Raw genomic sequence first — 19,975 nt, forward strand, 5'->3', positions numbered from 1 at the left:
TGAAAGAGGGAGCTCTTCTTAATATTTTGACTCCAAAATCATGTCGATACACCTTACCGACTGCGAGTAAAGCCACCCACGCTTTAACTTGACAGACTGTACTCACATTTATTTTTCTTATATTAAGACAGACTCTCTGCTCCAAGTAATTGTCAAGATAACCTCAGAAGCTATCGGCATTAATGATATCTCGATTAAAATTGTTCAACTTTGTAGTAGAAACTCTTTTGCTACAGCTACGTGAATCCGCCTGGTAAAAGCCTTGATTCTCCCTTATTGTGATTATGGGCGTGTGGTATATGATGGAATCTTTGATTACCTTGATTGCAAACTCGAACGTGTTCTCAATGCCTGCATTTGTTTTATTCCTAACCTGTCCAAATTCGATCATATTTCTGAGTACAGGGAAAAAGCTGGTTTCATGACAGTCACCAAGTGAAGACAATATGTTATGGGTAATTTGTTGTACATACTTGATCTTTAAAAACGGGGTGCCTGTCTATTTATTGAAATTGTTTTTGTAGGATAATATGAACCTTTCAGGTCGGCCTGGGCTACGCGATAAAGACAGTACACTCGCAATAGCGGCTCATAGAACATATTTAATGCAAAAATGTTTTGTCATTATTGGGAAGAGGCTTTAAAATAAACTGCACAATCATGTTTGTAATGCACCTACAGTATTTGCATTCAAAAACTTGTTATTTTTTAAGATAAGTTCACCACCAGTACCTTCTTAACATCAGATTTTGGTAACTTTTTTTAGCATATACTTACATGCACTTACTTACTTTTTTATAACTATTTAATTTCGTTAAATGTACTATTTTAATATTAAGCCCTGTACAAAGGGTTTCTGCAAAATGGTTCCCAAAATTACTAGACCATCGCAGGCAATTGTCCAGGGGTGGTGCCGAAGAAATTAACACCCTAATGGAGGTGTAAAAACCCTATTGAAAGCTGAATGGTACCTGGATAAGGTGTCTCGAACGGTGACTCTGGGATACCGGACGACCTCTCAGAGTACGCAGACTTATCCTTACGTACAGGGCTCCACAAGCATAAACGAACACATTTTCCTAGTTTCTCTTGGGAATGACAATGATAACACCGAACTTAGCGAGTGTGCCCCCGAAATGAGAAGGTTACGTGGCACGGCTGCATGTTCTGTGGTGCAAGAAACGCCCAGAACTATCATACTTATCGCATCAACTTCTCCGAAACCATGCCAAACTACTCCAAAAAGGACCTATGTAGCAAAACGCCTACTCTACCACAGCCGGAACAAACCGGCAACAGAGAAAGATAGGTGACGCTAAGACCACCGCTGGTAGGCATCCGATATAGGAAAAGCAATGACTCATGCCCTGAAAAAACATCAACATCCAGGTTTCACTCAAGCTTAAAGATCTGGGTGAAATGGTTGACGAGCTTCTTGGCAGTTTTTCTGAAGAATCCGACCTCTGCACTATCAATAGTTATGTGTATAATTCAGCGAGAGCTTTGGCCGATGCGAACCGTAAAACAAAACCAACGATTTGTCATAAGACCAAAAAACGAATACATCAACTAGCCACAAAGATAGACTGGGAAAGACCGTATGCGTCCCGCATTCAGTGCCTGATTCACTATACAACATCTCGCAGAAAATTTACCGCCAAGGTGTAAAGTTCGCGCTAAGAGAAGCTTAGAGCGGAGAGAGAGGTGGGTCAGAGAAAATCAACAATTTCTTTTTGACCTACGTCAAGTCTACGAAGTTCATCATAGACTGGAGGCAGACTCAGAGAGCATAATTAGCTTCAAGGAGCTGTGGGATGCCCTCATAACACCTGGGGAAGAATGTCACCATTACCACTGAGGAGGTGAAAAAAGTATTAGTAGTTTTGAAGATCTATTCCGTTACGGGACTAGAGAGTATCAAGACCTTTTGGTGTAAAAAGTTTCCTTAAACCCATCAGAATCTGGCCCGTATTTTCACTTTATATTTAAAGTCCGAAGAGCTCATTCCGGAGTGGCTGGTAAAAGAGCGGTTCGAAGAAAGTCATAGCAGAATGTTGGGAGAACCTGCTCATCGGTAGATGTGTCTAATGGAATGCAGCATGCTACCAGCGTGACCTATCGATGGCCTGAATTCATTACCGGTAAGCTTAAGATTCGACCTCCCATTGACTTATCATATGTCTTTTGGAAAGCTTAGCGGTTTATCCCCACATCGTGAGGTGCATAGAGAGATTGATGCTGCGTTAGAAAACTAGATTTACTATCTTATCTGGAAAATATCATGAGACAACTATCAAGATCACCTTTCAAAAAGGTGTCTTTCAGGGCGACACCATGAGCCCATTCCTCTTTTGCCTCACTTTATTGCCACTGTCTCGAGCACCCCGCCATTCCCAGAAGTTCTTTTAGGGCAAGCTTGCAAATCGAAAGAACAAGGTCACCCATGTATTTTGCATGGATAATCATAAGATCTATGCTAAAAATAAACAGCAACTACATAGAATCACTATGAGACACCTTTGTTCTGGAGAGACATATGTATATGTACCTAGGCCTGACAGAATGCCGTATTTATAATGTGACATCTATCAAGGTTACTCTCCGAAGCAGACGTTCTCAGAACGTCTCATTCGGCAGATTTATTCTTCCGAACTGTCGGCGAGAGGCAAAGTATCTGCAATGATCATGCTTGCCATCCCGGTAGTACTTTATTCATTTGGAGTGGTTTCATGGGAGAATAACTAGATCAGATCCTTTAATATCCGGACACGAATGGTTATTCACAAAAACAAATGTATACACCTTAAGTCTTCTGTTCCGCGACTCCAATTTTCAAATCGTCAATGTGGTCACGGAATACTGAATCTTGAATATCTTCACAACAGGATCATTCTGGGTGCAGCACATAGAGTCGCAAATGGAAGAGAAACTCTTCTTAAAATGGTCAGGAAGCATGAAGAAGTGTGCAAAGGAGTGTTTCTGTACAAAGCAGCGGAGGAAGTTGCTGAAACACTCGGAACTATCTTCAATATCAGGGGTGGGCAAAATGCATCAAATCTTATCTATTTCAAGCACTTACTCCTGAAGGCCCGGATCAAGAAAGCATATAAGAAAAACTTCCGTGAACAGCTACTCGATAAGAGGATGCAGGGCATCTTCCGTAGAAATGTGGAGGATCAGTCAGTGTCGTCTTAGTTAACTTTTGCTTTCCTTACATCACCCGGATTGAAGTCGGGCACAAAGAGTTTCATTTTGGCATGTCAAAACGGTGTCATTTCCAACTTAACATACCATCGCCATATTTTGAGCCAAGACGTTCCCGATGATAGCTGCAGAGCGTGACATGCACACCCCGAGCATTTAGCTCACATACTATGTGGTTGTCCAACTCATGCGGGAAGGACCGACATCCAAAGGCAAAATGCGGCACTAAGAGTGCTTTATTGCTATCTCTGTCACTCTTACAGCATTAACCTTAGTATCGCTTCTCTAAATTCTCCTAGAGAAATCGAGTCAATTTTCGAGAACGAGAAGTGCCACATATACTGGAACTTTATATTCTCGACAATTGTTTCAGTTGCACAATCGAGGCCTGGCATGGTTCTTCTTTACTTCGAGAACTAATCGTTGAACTAATCGTCCTTATCATCGACGCTCTTGGAGGTGCCAAGATTTTACTCGTTAATAGCCTGAAAAGCATCCCTGCATGTCAACAATATGCTAAAACACTTGCGGGAAAAATGCAGAAGGCAGTCGTCCTTAGGCCGCTCCGTGTTCTCAGGTAGCACGAAACTTTTTCCGTAGGCAGCGCTGGTTTTGTTCCTAGTCTTCCCGGTGCTTCGTCTGAAATCAGCTTTTAATGGCAATACTGATACAGCAAGACACTACTCCCAGTACCAATTCCGGTCCTATTTACTTATTTGCTACGTCGCCTTTTACTGCCTTTTGTTGCCTTTTTTGCATTAACAAACTCGTTCTGATGTTTTGTCTGGTTTCTTAACTCTATTCACTGTCGCTTGGCTGTCTAATTAGATTCCAATCTGCCTTACCAGCAGCGTTTTCTTCCAATTATGTCTCAGCACAGCGAGGGACGGCCAGGACGTTCAGCTCTTGCCAAACGTCTCGTCAAGCAAGCCGCCCTGCTAGTTATCGCTACGTGTAGAGGTTCCTCCTAGAGCTTGAATCATATTGCCGCTGTGAAAGTAGTATTAATTGGTCCCGTACAATTTCTAAACGCTAGCGTTTGTAATCATCGCAGTCAGTCCTGCATCGTTTCAAGTTCCATATGTGTCCACCCGAACACGGCCGCGTATAAGAGCATTGGTTTAAGGACAGCCGAGCAGAGCCATGCAAGCATTTGAGACAGAAGTTTCATGACAAAATTCCTGCATTGGGTCATACCCTCCCTGTTACAGCTGCTGCTCCAAAGGACCCTGCGCAATTTACATTGAAATCCGGCCCCAGTCAAAATGGCTGAAATCGCAATATAATGTAGTTCAAAGCCTCCTTATCAAAAAATCCTAATGGGTACTAGTCCAAAAAATTAGAAGTTTTTGAGATAGGTGGGGCTGAACGCGAAAAATATGACCACAAGCGAATCTAATTTCTCGCTTGAAACTTCAATATGAGGTGCAGATTCTTCAATAAACTGTTATCAGCACAATCACTGATAATACTAGAAACACTGGTAAGACCAGTCCAGCTAATAAGGGCAATAGAATAGCGCTGTCCTGGTAATAATAGGCGAAACCATGGCGCTGTCCCGGTAATGTAAATATTGCTCGAAATATTAGAGGTGGAAGACAGTTCTGTCAATGAATAGAAGACTATAAATCAATGAATAGAAGACTATAAATCAGTCCAAATAACAAATACAAGACATGGTATTACTACAGTCGATTAGGACAAGACTACAAATCAGTCCAACCAACAAATACAAGGCATATTATCAATCGAGTCCGTTAAGACAAGACTATAAATCAGTCCGACCATCAAGAGCAAGACATTTTATTAGTCCAGTCAGTCAAGACAAGAATATGAATCAGTTTAACCAACAAAGGCAAGATATGTTATTGGTCCAGTCGGTTAACACAAGACTATAAATCAGTCCAGCTAATAAAGGCAAAATATGTTATTAGTCCGACCAATTAAGACAAGACTATAGATCAGTTTAAAGAACAAATGCAAGCCATATTATTAGTTCATTCAGTTAAGACAAGCTTGTCTACGCTGGGCTTTTTATGCAAGCAGGCTTCGCTAATAGCTTGTTAATGTCTGTGAACTGTATCAATGACATTTTCAAGCAATGTTATCGTAGGATATTTGATCCGCTGTGGCTGGTGTCGTGCATACCTTAAATACCATAATATGTTCGGAATGTGGGCCTCTTGCCTATTAAATTCTTCATTAATATATGCTATCCATAGTTAGTATTTGGTAACATTTCTGAATCGGGAATACATGCGCACTCTAACAAGTCCACGTTCATCGAATAGTTCTTCTATTTGAAACTGTTCAGCTTGTTCTGTTTTAAGTTTGTCTTGTATGTAAGCAGGTTCAAACTTCAATTGATATGTTCCCATTGTGAGGTCCATCAAATAATTAAAATTGAGTCTTGGAAAGTAGAATACATGATTTACGTTTAATTAAACCCACCGTGCATTTTTCGCGTGAAGGTTGTCTATTTCAATTCTAGGTTGAATAACATTAGGTATACGAGATTTTCCCAACCATGTTTCCGCTGCTTCAGCGGTTGCTTTCTTCATAGCAATTGGCTCTTGATATTTACTGAACATCGCACCAGTAATTCGGTAAAAGTCTCCGATGTTGATAGCATGGTTCATGGAAACATTTCCTTCAAAGAAGTTAAAACGGATTTTATATGACCATTGCGCGTCTCTACTAGCCACCTTGTCTTTGTCATTATTCTAGAGTCATTTGCAGCTTGAGTATCAAGTTGACGTTGGCCTGGCTGTAGAAGGGCGGGCATTTTATGATCACTACCCAAGTTTTCGAGTTGGGTTAAAACATGTTTGTACCCACGATCTACTATGAATATGTCCCCATTTTAAAATCATTCTCGAATACCTTCAGCATCCATTTGAAATATGTTTTCAAGCATTGATGCATTATTATTCCTAGAACCCGAAAAATAAGGGTCATGGATATCTAATATGTGTCCATCTAGTGCTACAACGAGGACTGGCTTATTTAAATGACGTCCCTTATGAATTGTAAATGACGGTCTTAGTGATCTGAAGTTATTGGATTATAGAGCCTATTTGCACAATCCGTCACATGTCTTTATATGTATTGCTCTCTTGTAATTGCAATTAATCCAATATTGTGAGGAAAAAAACTTAACATCAGTTATCTTCGGACAGTAGCCTGGCAACGAATTGTAAACAAATATACGATATAAAGCCTTTAGTGTCTTAATGCTGAAAACAGCAGCGAGCTGATTCGGGGACGTAGATATTTTTTATTATAAAAATAGTAACCCGGCAGTCGACAGAAAGTCTTACAAAATCTTCCAACCGATTGCAACATATGCAAGAACCATGCCTCTTGTGCTCAATTACATTTAGTCTAAAATATTCTTCATTCTCTTCTACTTCACGTATTTCCGCGTTAATACTTCCATTGCAATTTACACATATACGATTACTATCTTGTATCTCTTGACGAAGACGATTGAGATTGCCACGACGAAGAATTGCGATCTGAAAATTTGGCGCATCCAGTTCTTCACAACTGCATGAATTTCAGAAATGAATGAAACACGAGTGATCGTCTGATGCTTCACAACTGCAATTAATTCAGAAACAAATGACAATGTGAGTGAGCGTCTTATGTTTTAGAAGTGCATGAGTTTCAAAAATAAATGGAATAAGAGTGATGGTCTTATGTTTCGCTGTTGCATGAAATTCATGAACAAATGACACTATGAGTAATCGTCTGATGTTTAACAACTGGATGAAATTCACAAACAAATGGCAATATGAGTAATCCTCTTATGTTTCACAACTGCATGAAATTCAGAAAAAAATGATGTGAGTGAGCGTCTTATGTTTAAGAACTGATTAAAATTCATAAACAAATGACAATATGAGTGATCGGCTTATGTTTAACAACTGCATGAAATGCATAAACTAATGGCAATGTGAGTGAGCGTCTTATGTTATGCAACTGCATGGAATTCAGAAACAAATGACAATATGGGTGAGCGTCTTATGACTAATAACATGTTTTGTCATTGTTGGTCATTGTTGGTCCCATCACATTGCCTTGAGTAGCTGGACTGCCTTTTCCTTTGATAATTAGACTGATCTACAGTCTTGTATTTAATGACTGAACTGTCTTCCACATTTAATATTTCGAACAGTATTTACATTGCCAGCACAGCGCCATGATTTCGCCTATTATTACCAGGACAGCGCCATTTTGTTGCCCTTATTAGTTGGACTGATCTTACCAGTGTTTCTAGTATTGTCAGTGATCGTGCTGATCACAGTTTATTGAAAAATCTGCACCTCATCTTCAAGTTGCAAGCGGGATATAAGATTCGCTTGTGGTCGTATTTTTTGCGTTCATACCCACACCTCTCCAAAACTTTTGCTTTTTTATACTAGTGCCCATTAGGATTTTTTGATCAGGAGGCTTTGAATAATATTTTATTGCATAGAGAGCAGTTCCTACGATGCAGCCTATCTAAGAGGCGTGCAGCGGAGAGGCTGGACCACCTTATTTCTAATATATCTCTCGAACAGCCACTCTAGTGTCTTTGGAAGAATTGACGTTAAGCTGAACGGCTGCAAATATTTAGGAGCAGTGTAGTAGTTTTAGAGCAAAGCTTTCACTAAATAGTTTCATCAGTTGGGGAAGAATGAAATCATTTTTCGCCTGTAAGAGTGCTAAATAGATCCTGGTGATCTAAAGCATCAGAAGGACCCGACGGCCCACTTACCTTCTTGATATGTGCGACCTTGGCGGCAAAATTCTAGTCGGTCTTTCTTCCTCTTTTCGCCCCAGTCTTCTACCTCTCGCTTGACTTAAGTTTTCTAAAAAGCCGGGAAGTGAATTTTCATCAGGTTTATAAATTCTTATATTTTTATTGTCTTCATACTGAGCCACCTTTTAGGTGTCCCAGTCCGAGAGCCCTTTACTTTAGTTTGTCCTGTTGCACAATCCTCTATTCTTTGTACGGAGTATCTTTAGCTAGGCGTTCCACCATTCTGCTTCTTTGCTAGACCTAATTGTACTTCTAGGGAAATTGTTTTTATATGATGTAGTCAGAAACCTTCACAAGAAATTTCGCGGCGTGCTATAACACATCTATCTCCAGCTCAATGTCTGCTAGGTATTCAATTAAACTATTTTCTCTGCTGTTGATGTTGGAACTCTCAAGCACTGTATGGTGAGAGTTTGCATCACAGCCCAACATCAGAGGACATCGCTATTATTTCTATTCCTTACAGAGAGATTCATTGACCATTATTCTACTGTCGCAACAAAATTGTTGTCATTGATTTTGAAAGTGTGCACCGCTCCTGGCAGCTTGGCCCATGTGGAGCCATCAACTTGTGTGTACGCCTCGACTGAATTTTCCTGAATTAAACAAAGTATTAAATTATTTTGAGGAGTAGAAAATTCCGTAAAAAACTTAGTTTCATTGTTTTAGCTAAGATAATGTTTTCCTTCTGATATCTGGAAACTTATGCCTTTACTCATATACTATTCACCATATTTACATTTTCCTTATAACTACTTCCTCTCCTATACTCAATCTTTCTTTCTCCATTCCTCTTCTTCCTTCTTCCTTCTTTCTCTCCTTTATCTTACCCAATACTCCCTTCACTCGTACTACTCCCCGTTTGTCCCCCCTTTCATGCATACCCCTTTCCTCACAATTCACACATTATCTTTCTCTCTAGAAAGCCAGAACCTATTATAATCATCCATGCATCCTCACCCCATCATCGCTATAAGTTCCTGATTTTCTTTCTCTCCTTTCTCATGCAAATATTGCGCTCTCTCCCTTGGCATAGTCTACACATAGTCTCCGTTAAAATTTTACTCCCTTATTCTCTTCTCTACTCCTGTATTTTATTTACCTTCTGATTAACCTTCCACCCCCACACCTTCACTCGACAAAATAAGAAACTCATCACTAGCGAATCAAACAATTTCATTCTCCTTCCAAAATCATCTGCGAACAACCTCTTTCCCAGCCCCCACACCTGCCTCATCACCACATTTACCCTTCTCACTCTCTCTTTTATATGACTAACCACTCCCCCATACCTCCAAAATAGGAAGCCCAGGTACACAAACTCTTTAACCGCCTGTACGGACTTTTCCTTCCAATTTCACTCTCCTTCCTTGTCCCTCCCACCTTCTTTCCTGAAAACCATAACCTTGGACTTTTCTGCATTTAACTCTAATCTATTTTTATTCAAAGTCTCTTCTTAACCTTTTCATCATCTTCTTTATGGCATCCTCGCTTTTTACTAGTAGCACTATATCATCTGCATATGCGAGTGACCATATCCTGACTTTTCCTACCCTAACTACTTCTACCACTCCGGCGTTCTATTCCCTGGGCGTATACGATGTTTTTTAGAACAAATGGATGATGGGTAATTTAAGATATTTCTCGAAATGTAGTCGTGATTTCATAAATAAAACAAAAATTGATTTTTTTAAATTTCCATCAATTTCCGGAAAATGAAAATTTACGGTCCTATATGGAAATTTTACAGGCTAACATGTTAACCTATCATATATCACCTAAAATATATATTTTTTAAATCACCATAAATTTCCGGAAAATGTACTCATAAATAACTGGAAATTCATTATTTTTAATTGCTTTAAATTTTCCGAAATTTAATAAATTTTTCGGTAATTTACGGTAATTTTACACGTGACTTATGGTAACTTAAGATAAATGATCCAAATACAATTCAAAAATTTTGAAAAATTTTCGATAATTCATGGTAATTTGTTCAGTTTTATATAGTAACTTTCCAAAAGTAACCGCAAAATTCTATTGTCTGCAGCCAAAATTTCCACAGATTTTGCGGTAAATGGGCTGATAATTGTAAAAGTCCATTCCTACCTTTTCCAAATTTATATCGACCAACTTTTAAATCAAATTTCCAACCTACATTTCTACCAAATTTACATACTATATTCCAAAACAGAGATATCCATTCAACCTTTACCATCAAATGTTACCAATGTTCACACAATGATATTAGGCTAAATTCAAATGACAAGTATCCCAAAGATAGAATTCCGAATATCAAATACAATATCAAACGAAGACACGAATATTTTAAATTGTTATCATTGTGGATTGATGGGTTATTTTAAGAAAGAATGCCGATATTACATGTACAATCAAGAAAACTAGAAAGTCGGGTATTCAGGGTGTTGGTTTAATCCAACTTAAAATTTTTTAAATAGATACGGCACTGATTTCATATATATTTTTCCTGAAGGATTTGTGAACGAAAGAAGGAGAGCTTGTCGAATATCCGGAGTTTTGCGAGATCCTCGGATCAATAAAATGTTGAAAAATCAAAAAATTTGTTGAGAAAATGATTATTTTCCCGACAAATATGAATTTTGCGAAAGATAGAAACCAGCAGGTAGCAGACGGCAGCATTTTAATGATTAGAATCGTTTGCTAATTTATTTTTTCACTCACAATTCTAGCATAACCTAAGAATTCTAGAGATTTACGGCTCTTCCAAAGGGCCATGTCTTGCAGATGGTGTCCCCAAATTTTGCGAAATACATTGCGAAATGGAGCAAAAAGCAGAGAGAACTGACATGACCTGTCTATACGCGGAATCGGGGCGCCCTTCGTTATCGACCGTGGGTCAAGACTACAATTCTCAAAGGGTAAAACCTCTTCTGGAACACTGTCTTTTTTATGAGACTATCATCAATCGATATTACTTTAAAAATAATAAGACCCGTGTCGCGGATTTTTTGGTCCCTTGTAAGAACTATGAGCGTTTGTGAATCACATTAGCCAAGAGTGCAGAAACTCTATCGGTTCGTGCGCATGAACTCCTATGAAGATCTGCAGATCCAGTGGACCAGAGTCTGATAGGTAACCATGCTGTCGTGAGTTCGAATTTTTTTCTCAACTTTTTTTTTCGTATTGTAAACATGTCAAATAATAATTTCTAATGCTTCCCCGGCGATTAAATTATTTGTTTAAAAAATACTAATGGGAAATAAATATCATGCAGACACTTTTCGAATAATTTATTTGCATAATCGTAACTTTTTTACATTTTTGCGGCTGTTAATCGTCATGGATTATCACGTAGCTGGGTGATGCACTGTTCACTGCAGCGACGGAAGAAATAGGAATTAGCCAAAAATTAGGCCGTTTTCAATTGGGAAATAAAAACAAAAAATGTGAATACAATTTCCTACAAAATATTGAAATGGAATTTTTCGCAAATAACATCTGCCAATGCATAAATTTGATAAATGAATCAATTTATGATTGCATGTGAATTTGTAAATTTACCCAGGTTAAAGTTATAACTGGATTATAAATTACAAATTTATCAAGTTACCCAGCAACAAATTTCAAAACTATCAAATTTCGGCATTAGGACCTTTGCAAATTTATTTATCAATTCCAAGATTATCAAATTGCCTAATAACTATTTCGGATATTGTACAATTTTCCACATTGATTATTATTTCAAAATTACAAAACTGGAGAATCTTGACTTTTCTTTATAAATTTTAAATTTATCTAGTTAGCCAGCAATAAATTTTAAAACTACCAAACTTCAAAATTAGGCTTTATGCAAATTTATTCATAATCTGCAAGCTTGTCAAGTCGCCCGACTATAAATTTTGACCTTACACAATTTTCCAGATTTACAATTTTAAAATATAAATGAAAAATTTATTATTTCTTCAAATCTTTTTCCTAAATTGCCAAATTTATGACATGTTAAATTTTAAAATGTAAATTGTGGTGAGTGCTTACATTTTTTTAAATTGTACGTTTATGAATGCTGTAAGGAACATATCTAACTTTGACACGAGCCAGAAACGCTTGAACGTTAGCGGAAGCAAGCGAAATCCTCCAATTAGAGAAGGACACGTGCCAGATACTGTAGTGTTCAGTGTAAAAAAATTACGATTATACAACTAAATTATTCGAAAAGTGTCTGGATGATATTTATTTCCCAGTAGTATTTTTCAAACAAATAATTTATTCACCGGCAAAGCATTAAAAATTATTACTTGACATGTTTACAATACGAAAAAAAAATCAGAAAAGATTCGAACCCATGGCAGCGTGGTCAGCAGATAGAGTTTCTGCACTCTTGGCTAATGTGATTCACAAACGCTCATAGTTCTTACAAGGGACCAAAAAATCCGGGACACGGGTCTTATTATTTTTTAAGTAATATCGATTGATGATAGTCTCATCAAAAAGACAGTGTTCCAGAAGAGGTTTTACCCTTTGAGAATTGTAGTCTTCACACAGTGTCGATAACGAAGGGTGCCCCGATTCCGCGTATATAGTGAAGATAACGGCTAGCCTGATGGTTGATCACGAATGCAGTTACAAAAACACAGACAGGTCATGTCAGTTCTCTCTGCTTTTTGCTCCATTTCGCAACGTATTTCGAAAAATTTGGGAACACCATCTGCAAGATCTGGCCCTTTGGAAGAGCCGTGAATCTCTAGAATTCTTCTATTATGTCAGAATTGTGAGTAAAAAAATAAATTAGCAAAGGATTCGAATCTTTCAAATGCTGCCGTATACTACCCGCTGGTTTCTATCTTTCGCAAAATTCAAATTTGTCGAGAAAATAATCATTTCCTCAACAAATTTCTTTGTTTTTCAACATTTTATTGATCACAAATCCTTCTGAAAAAATATCTATGGAATTAGTGCCGTACCGATTAAGAAAATGCAAAGTCGGACTGAACCAACATTTTTAAGACTAAAAATAATGTAATCTAATACCGAAACTTAAGCATTTTTATATTCAGATTAATACGAGATAACGGAAACACGTTTTTATTTCATGGCAACAATCAAGGATAAACTATTTCGAATATTTTCAAATACAAATGCCGCACGTTCGCAAGCTATCAAGCAATTAATACAAAAAATCCAGAATTCTAAATACTAAAATTTTGAACCCGCTTCCCGATAACTAATGGTCGCGAACGCAGAAACGGTCGGCATAATTGGATAAGCAGTAATTCCAATTATAATTGTGAATAAAGAGAGACACTTAATGCTCAGGTTAGTAACAAAGTAATAAAATGACATTAGGTATTTTAGCCACTAACCTGCTAAAAGTCTGACTAATGAACCTAAGCTATGACTCAAAAACAGGATGGTTATCAGGGAATCCTCCGACCCACGATCCTATGGAAATTTAACTAAAGCAATTACCCCTATCCATAACTGAGAATAAAACCGAAACCTAGCCTGACACTGCAGTAAAAAAGAAAGCGAAACTTATGAATAAGAAAGTTAAGGATATACCATTGATAAAACGGTTAAAGATAGCGAAACCCCCTGGCATCTATGAATCGGAAACAATCCCTTAAAAGACAAAACACCTAAATTGCTACAGCAAACTCTGTATTTGTTAAGGTGTTGCTGAGCTCAACGAAAAACAAAAATCACAATCAGAAAAGCTTATGGAAAGTGAAATAAAACTATATAAGAAAAAAGTGCATATAGCGACTCATTTAATGAAACATAAAATTGACCTATGAAAAAGTTTAATAAGTATTTAATAAATATCTACTTTCACAATTTAGAATTATATATTACTGTATTATTTTAAGCACGGTTAGTTGCTTTAATGGTAAAAAGAAAAAACTCAAGGCAAAAGGGAGGATATTATATATATTTTTGAAAAAATATCATCATATTTTATTATTAATAATTTTTACCATTGTATTTTATTATATTATGTATAACTCTAAGCGATGCAAAAACGACGACAAGACCCTACGCAACTTGAATCTATCTGGGTGACTGCACCCTGAAATACAGTGTTAACTAGAACGAGAGTAGAATGCCATGTCAAATTTATATTTGCTTTCCAGCCCTAAAATTATCTCTGTTTGAAGGTTGCTGGCTACCCTAACTTCACAAATCCAAATAACTCCATCTATAGTTATGGATAGGTAGACTTTACCGATTCTTAGGTTAGCCGAAACATTTGCCACTATCATCCGCGATCTCCTAGAACAGTCTAGTTGTCTATCGGAAATTTTCGCTATCTTGTGCTACAGGGACTTACAAATAAGAACGCGGGAAGAACCATTATCTTTTAAAGTATGTAGTGGGACTCAATCGATAGTTACCATCACATAAATCCCATTTGCAACTTAAGCAGTCTCTACTACAAGGCTAATTAATTCTGCTTCTAAGACACTGTCTTCTATCGCCCTATTCACATATAAATATTCCGATGGGGGACGGGGCCTACTATGATTTGAACCGAAAGATTCGTTAACGTTACTTGACGGTGTAATTTCAGGGTGATTATAGATCTGAGCCTCTACCGATATTTCTAAAGGCCCATTTCCACTCATCACGCTATCACCGTCCAATAATGTTCGATTGTCGCGTTTCCGGGACCTTCGTTCGAATTTTGGAGCCGTGATGCGGCTTCCAAATCGGTCCTATCAATAACTTGGGGCGTAGTTAAGGTGCCTGGATACTTCTTAGGTGAACCGAAGCTTTTTAAAGGGGTCACCTCATGAAAACCTGAAAAAATCTCATTTTTTTGTAATCGATAGAAAAACTATTCGAGAATGTGCATGTAAGTTGTTAAATCAAAATTCGGGATATTTCTAAAGATACAGTCCGTAGAGTGTCTCAGCTCACGAGCGCGTCAGTCACGCTGTGCCGGACGGTAGGTCACTTGTTAATTCTCGGATTATCTGTCGGAAAAAAGGCTATATATGACACACCTAAATATTTTTGTGTACCATCACTCTATTTAGGGTCTTGTAGGTGTGTTTGAGAGTCGTATGTGCGGGCGTGTGTGTATGCGGATGTGCATAAGTGTATTTCACCGTTAAATATTACAAAAACTTTGAAGCGCGTTTTCTCAAAACCTCAGTTTTCAAACTGGCGTGCAGGAAGACACAAAAAGTTTTCAACCGATTGACCTCAACTAAATTTTATTTTGTAGATAATAAGCAATTATTTTATATGAACCGTAGATATTCACAATTTTATAAATTTTTCATACTTCTTATGCAACAATATTTAAAAAATTTACTACGAAAAATTGTAAATTTTGATTTTAACAGAACAAACTAGTACATTGTCTATTGTCTTTGGCTTTTTAGTGGTTCATTGCATTCAAAATCAATTTTTTTTTGCGTTCATCAATGCATTCAAAATGCATTGATTTCAGACATAAATTACGGACTCTATCCCTGCACGCCGTTTAACGACTCCAGTCGCGAGGGATCCTAGTCCGCCATGAATAACGCCGTCATTTTGTAAAATTTTGACTTGGTCTTTTTATTTGCAATGTTGTTCAGAAGTACTCGAAAATAAATGTAAAAAATCATAGATGATATCGTTTCTTTCTTGACAAAAAAAATCTTGAAAAAGAACCTTTTTTCCGGCCGTTTCATAAGGTGACCCCCTTAACACTTTAACATTTTTTAAACTGTTCCTCACACAAAGGTACGGTCTAGTTGAGCTAGCCGAAGCTCTAATTACGGTCTTTGGTGGATGAGAGGCGGCAAGGACCACGCTTTCTGCTTCTTATTGGCATTGCCTGAACATTTCGGGAAATCCCTAGCCATGAAGCCTACTGCTTTACATCTGTAGAAGCGGAGCCTCCTAGGGTCTGCAAAACCTTTCCGGTTCTTCCCGGTTGGTCTCAATTAAAACACACTTCTTCGCTAGGGTCTCTAACCGGATACTTGTTCTTATTACAATTATCAGCAGAAGACTTACTGTCCTGGTGATTTCCCCCTTGCTTTGAATCATCCTTTATCGCTGAAAACGATGTTTGTGTGGTAGTCCCAGTTTCTCATCTTTACCGCATTTTCTTGTCTGCATTTCCTCATTAAATTTTCTCTCAAAGTCATCCTCACCGAAGTGAGATTTAAATTCTTTTTTAAATTTTCGCCCAACTATAGAATTCTCTTTCATGGTTCTAAAACCACTTCGACGGTATTCCCTCAGCAATGCCGGCAGAGCAAGAAACAATTCTTCGTCCGGGACCCTAGTGACTCTAACTTAATTGGTTGTTAGATCGTTATTTTCCGATTCAGACGTGGTGCTATTGGAAAACAATCTTCCTAAGCTAGATAGTGATTTAGGGTCTTTACGTGTTGCACCTAGGTTTTCTTTTAGTGCGAAGCAGTGAACCTCTGAACGCCACACAAGCCCAAGTGGCTGGGAACGAATATAAATTTGTAGTAAATCACATTTGCGGTAAGTAACATTGCGACATATCTCATTCGCTCAAAATGTTGAGCCAAAAAAGTGAATTTTTCCTCCGTCTAAAAATCCGCCAACGGGAACAGAAGAAGTGCGAATCCTATTACTTTCAATTGACTTAGTAAAATTTAACGAAAGAATTGATTTAAACTATTTTTCATTAGTAAATCTTTTTATAACTTATAAATTAGAAAAATATTAAAATTTATATTTCATTATATTTTAATAATTTATTTAGACGTTTTAAAAAATGCAACAAAGAAATCTATGTAAATGTATGGATTTCAATAATTTTAACTCTAGAGAGGCAGAGTTGAATTGGTGAGAATTAAAATTTCTGAATTTACATTCCGCATGAAGGAATTAAAACAACTTATTACACATATTTTGTGAACTTATTAGAAGGAATTAAATAAAATGAAAATATGAACACAATATGGAAATAGAAGTAAATACGTTTAGCAAGTATCTTATTCTTATTGTTCTTCACTATTGCGCTGAAATATGAAAGCATTAATTTTTCTCTATTCTACGCTTATTACCGGGCAGCGTGACTGGCCGTGAGTTGGGCCAGGAAACAATAGCTAACACAAATCGTATATTTTCTAGGTTTCGTGTAATGGATTATTTTGGCGTTAAAAGGTACGCGAAAGTATGCCAATTCACTTCCGGGAAATAATAACCATTACAAATCATAAGTTCTCTAGGTTCGTAGATTGGCATAGGCTGCTGGCGTTAAAAGGTACCGTTAACCTGAGGGAATCGTTACAGGTTTTCGCAAACCATGACTTAGCCATGGTGTACAATGTACCTCCATTGTCTTAAATTTTTAATAGCTGTTTATATAAGTTCTTCATGGCTTCATGAAAAAAATATTCTATAGATCTTTGTACAAAGAAAGCTTGTTAACAAGTTTATTAAGGTTTTAGACTTATTTAGAGTCTATAGAAATGCTTTCCCTAGGTATTTCAATTATACTGATACATGTATGTGTATCCTATACTGTAATTAGTACAAACCTAAACCCATCTAGAGCAGTTAAAAGAATAAAAAATATTTAAGAATTAAAGACAACTCAAATTTGTTAATAAATGTTAAAAATTACACTATAAACGCTTACTAAAATATACTTCTTTCGAAGGAAGTCAAGACAATAATATTATCAGGGAAAGCAACAAGAATTAGCTTTGACTTTTGCATACAGGTTATTTTTGAATAACTTAAAAGCGAGGTTTCAAAAAAACCTGGTTGGAAAGGATTTTATTCTTCTCCGGCAGGTCTTCAATATAGGAGATAAAGTAATGAAATTGTGTAATCTTATAAGTCCAATATTAGTATAAAAATACAATTATAAAAACTTGAATGATTTTGTTAAAATTAGTGTAGCGATTTGCCCAGCAGTAGCACTTTGCCGCAGTTGACGGTACACCAAACTAAGCCAATTCAGGCCGAAGAAATAATAATCTATACGAATCATAAGTTCACTAGGTTTGTACAAAGTTACATAGCTTAGCATATGTTTTCAACATTAATTGCAATAAGCTATATTCCTAGTTACATACGGCTTTAATCACTAAGTACTCAACATGCTTATTTTTGCGTATTTTGTCGTTAAAAACTATGTCAAAATAGCCAAAACTAGGAGAAATTATTTTTGAAATCTAAAGCGCCGTTGTTTTTCGTTAATCGTCAGTATTAACATTTTCACATCACTCCAGCTTACTAACAAACAAAAGTGCGTCAGATCCATGATCACAGAGTGGCGTACTTTGACTTTGAATTTCGTAAATTGGCCTAGATTGGCATAGAAATTGTTTCCACCAGGGAAGATGGTTAAATAGGAAATACTTATTTATATAACTGAATTATTTTACTCTGAGGGTTAAAGTTCTGGAAATTTACCTATTTGTCAAAAGCGACTGAAAATAATTTTTTTAACCCATTGACAGTTTTAGGAATTGTCTGATTTTATTCAATTTTGTCTGGTTGTAGAAAATTTTGCATGTGTGAACTGTTTTGGATAAAAAATTATAATATAAAATCATATTTTAGAAATAATTACTTTTGATCAATTTAACATTTTTTGAAATTCAAAAAAAAAAACATTTTTTAATTGTTTAATGGAAAACTAAAATCAAAAGATTTTAATGTGTTCCACAAATTTCTTCTCGTTTCGTTTAGAGAAACTTCACGTCACTTTTTTAAATTAAAAAACATGCAACTTCGAATAATGTTACTTTCCATTTTTTTGACAATTCTGAACAACTAAAGGAAAAAGGTACAAGAAAGTTCATGGTAAAAAAATAGTGCAGCGCTTCTTTTTCTATTCGAAAGGTACGAATTTTCTTTGAAAAATTTCAACTACTTATTCGATTCCCAAACCCCCAAAAAATGTAATTCTTTTTAATATTTCAAAAAATTCTAACTTGATCAAAATTTATTTTTTATACAATTTAATTTTATATTCTAATTTATGTCAAAAACTGTACAAATAACGATTTTCTAAATATAAAAAACTTTTAATATATCGGTGGTGGCTTAAATAAATATTTGAAACGTTTTATACAACCACGATGTATCCTGATAGACTACAACTTTCCCCATCCTAAAAATTATTCTAAAAAACAATTGTTTTTACTTTGCTCTATTCCATAGCCTGAAAATTTTTATTCAGTCGTCTCTGCAAATATTCAATATAAGGGTATTTCACTGTAAGGAAAAAATTTGGTACTTTTAAAATATATATTCTTTGCTATATGTAAATAAATGTATACCTTTTTGTATGCTTGCAAACGAACTATTAGCAAGAAGTAGGAACAAATGAATCATAATTTTTAATATTATCCACATTTTCACTGATTTTGTTAATAATATTTTTTTATCTTCGCACATATCTTTTTAGCAAATTCGAAAAATTTGTCTAGTGCACGTTAAATATCTTCCGTTTTTCATTTTCTACACATTCACTTTTCTTTTAAAATTCGGATTTACAAATAATAGTCATAAACACCTCTGTATATTTTCCTTGCAATTATTGTCGCAAAGCGAGATCGCTTCATAACTATTCTTTTTGAAAGTTTGCAGAGCTGCTGAGCTTGCGACGAAAAGTAGAATCAGGAGATGGAGAAACGCAGAAGGAATAAAAGAGGGGAGAGAAATTAGAGACTAAGAAAAGCATAAAAAAGGGAAATATAAGAACGAGACAGTAACAGAAGCTGGGTGATGGAAGGAGGAGAGGCCAGAAAGGGAGTGAAGACCGCAGTAAAACGTCACGAGGTCTCTTTACTGCGTACGACATTTGTCTGCCGCATGATAAGTAGAGAGATGAGTTCATGACAAAAAGCAAAGTATGAGGAATTTCACCAAAAAACCTCCCAACCTGAAATTTCGTTAAATACCCATTTTCTTAAATATAACATTTTTAGTTGTGCGCTTTGCGCATTTCTGATTCATTTGCATGCAATAATTATATTTGTGCAAAAA

General features: G+C 36.5%; 1 protein-coding gene across 4 annotated transcripts in view; it reads right to left on the reverse strand.

Annotated features, from left to right (window-relative positions):
* The window catches only part of LOC117181675 (reversion-inducing cysteine-rich protein with Kazal motifs), a 201,980-nt gene extending 182,368 nt beyond the window's left edge, over window positions 1–19,612 (reverse strand). For all 4 annotated transcript variants that reach the window (XR_004468154.1, XR_004468153.1, XM_033374585.1 and 1 more), the window contains exon 1: window positions 19,267–19,612. Coding sequence is in view for 2 of the 4 variants with exons in the window: in XM_033374585.1 (XP_033230476.1) it covers window positions 19,267–19,384 (118 nt within the window). In the remaining 2 variants the exon portion in view is untranslated. The remainder of the gene's footprint in view (window positions 1–19,266) is intronic.
* Between the last annotated feature and the right edge of the window lie 363 nt (window positions 19,613–19,975).

The sequence above is a fragment of the Belonocnema kinseyi genome, chromosome 10 (assembly GCF_010883055.1).
Source record: "Belonocnema kinseyi isolate 2016_QV_RU_SX_M_011 chromosome 10, B_treatae_v1, whole genome shotgun sequence".
NCBI lineage: Eukaryota > Metazoa > Arthropoda > Insecta > Hymenoptera > Cynipidae > Belonocnema > Belonocnema kinseyi.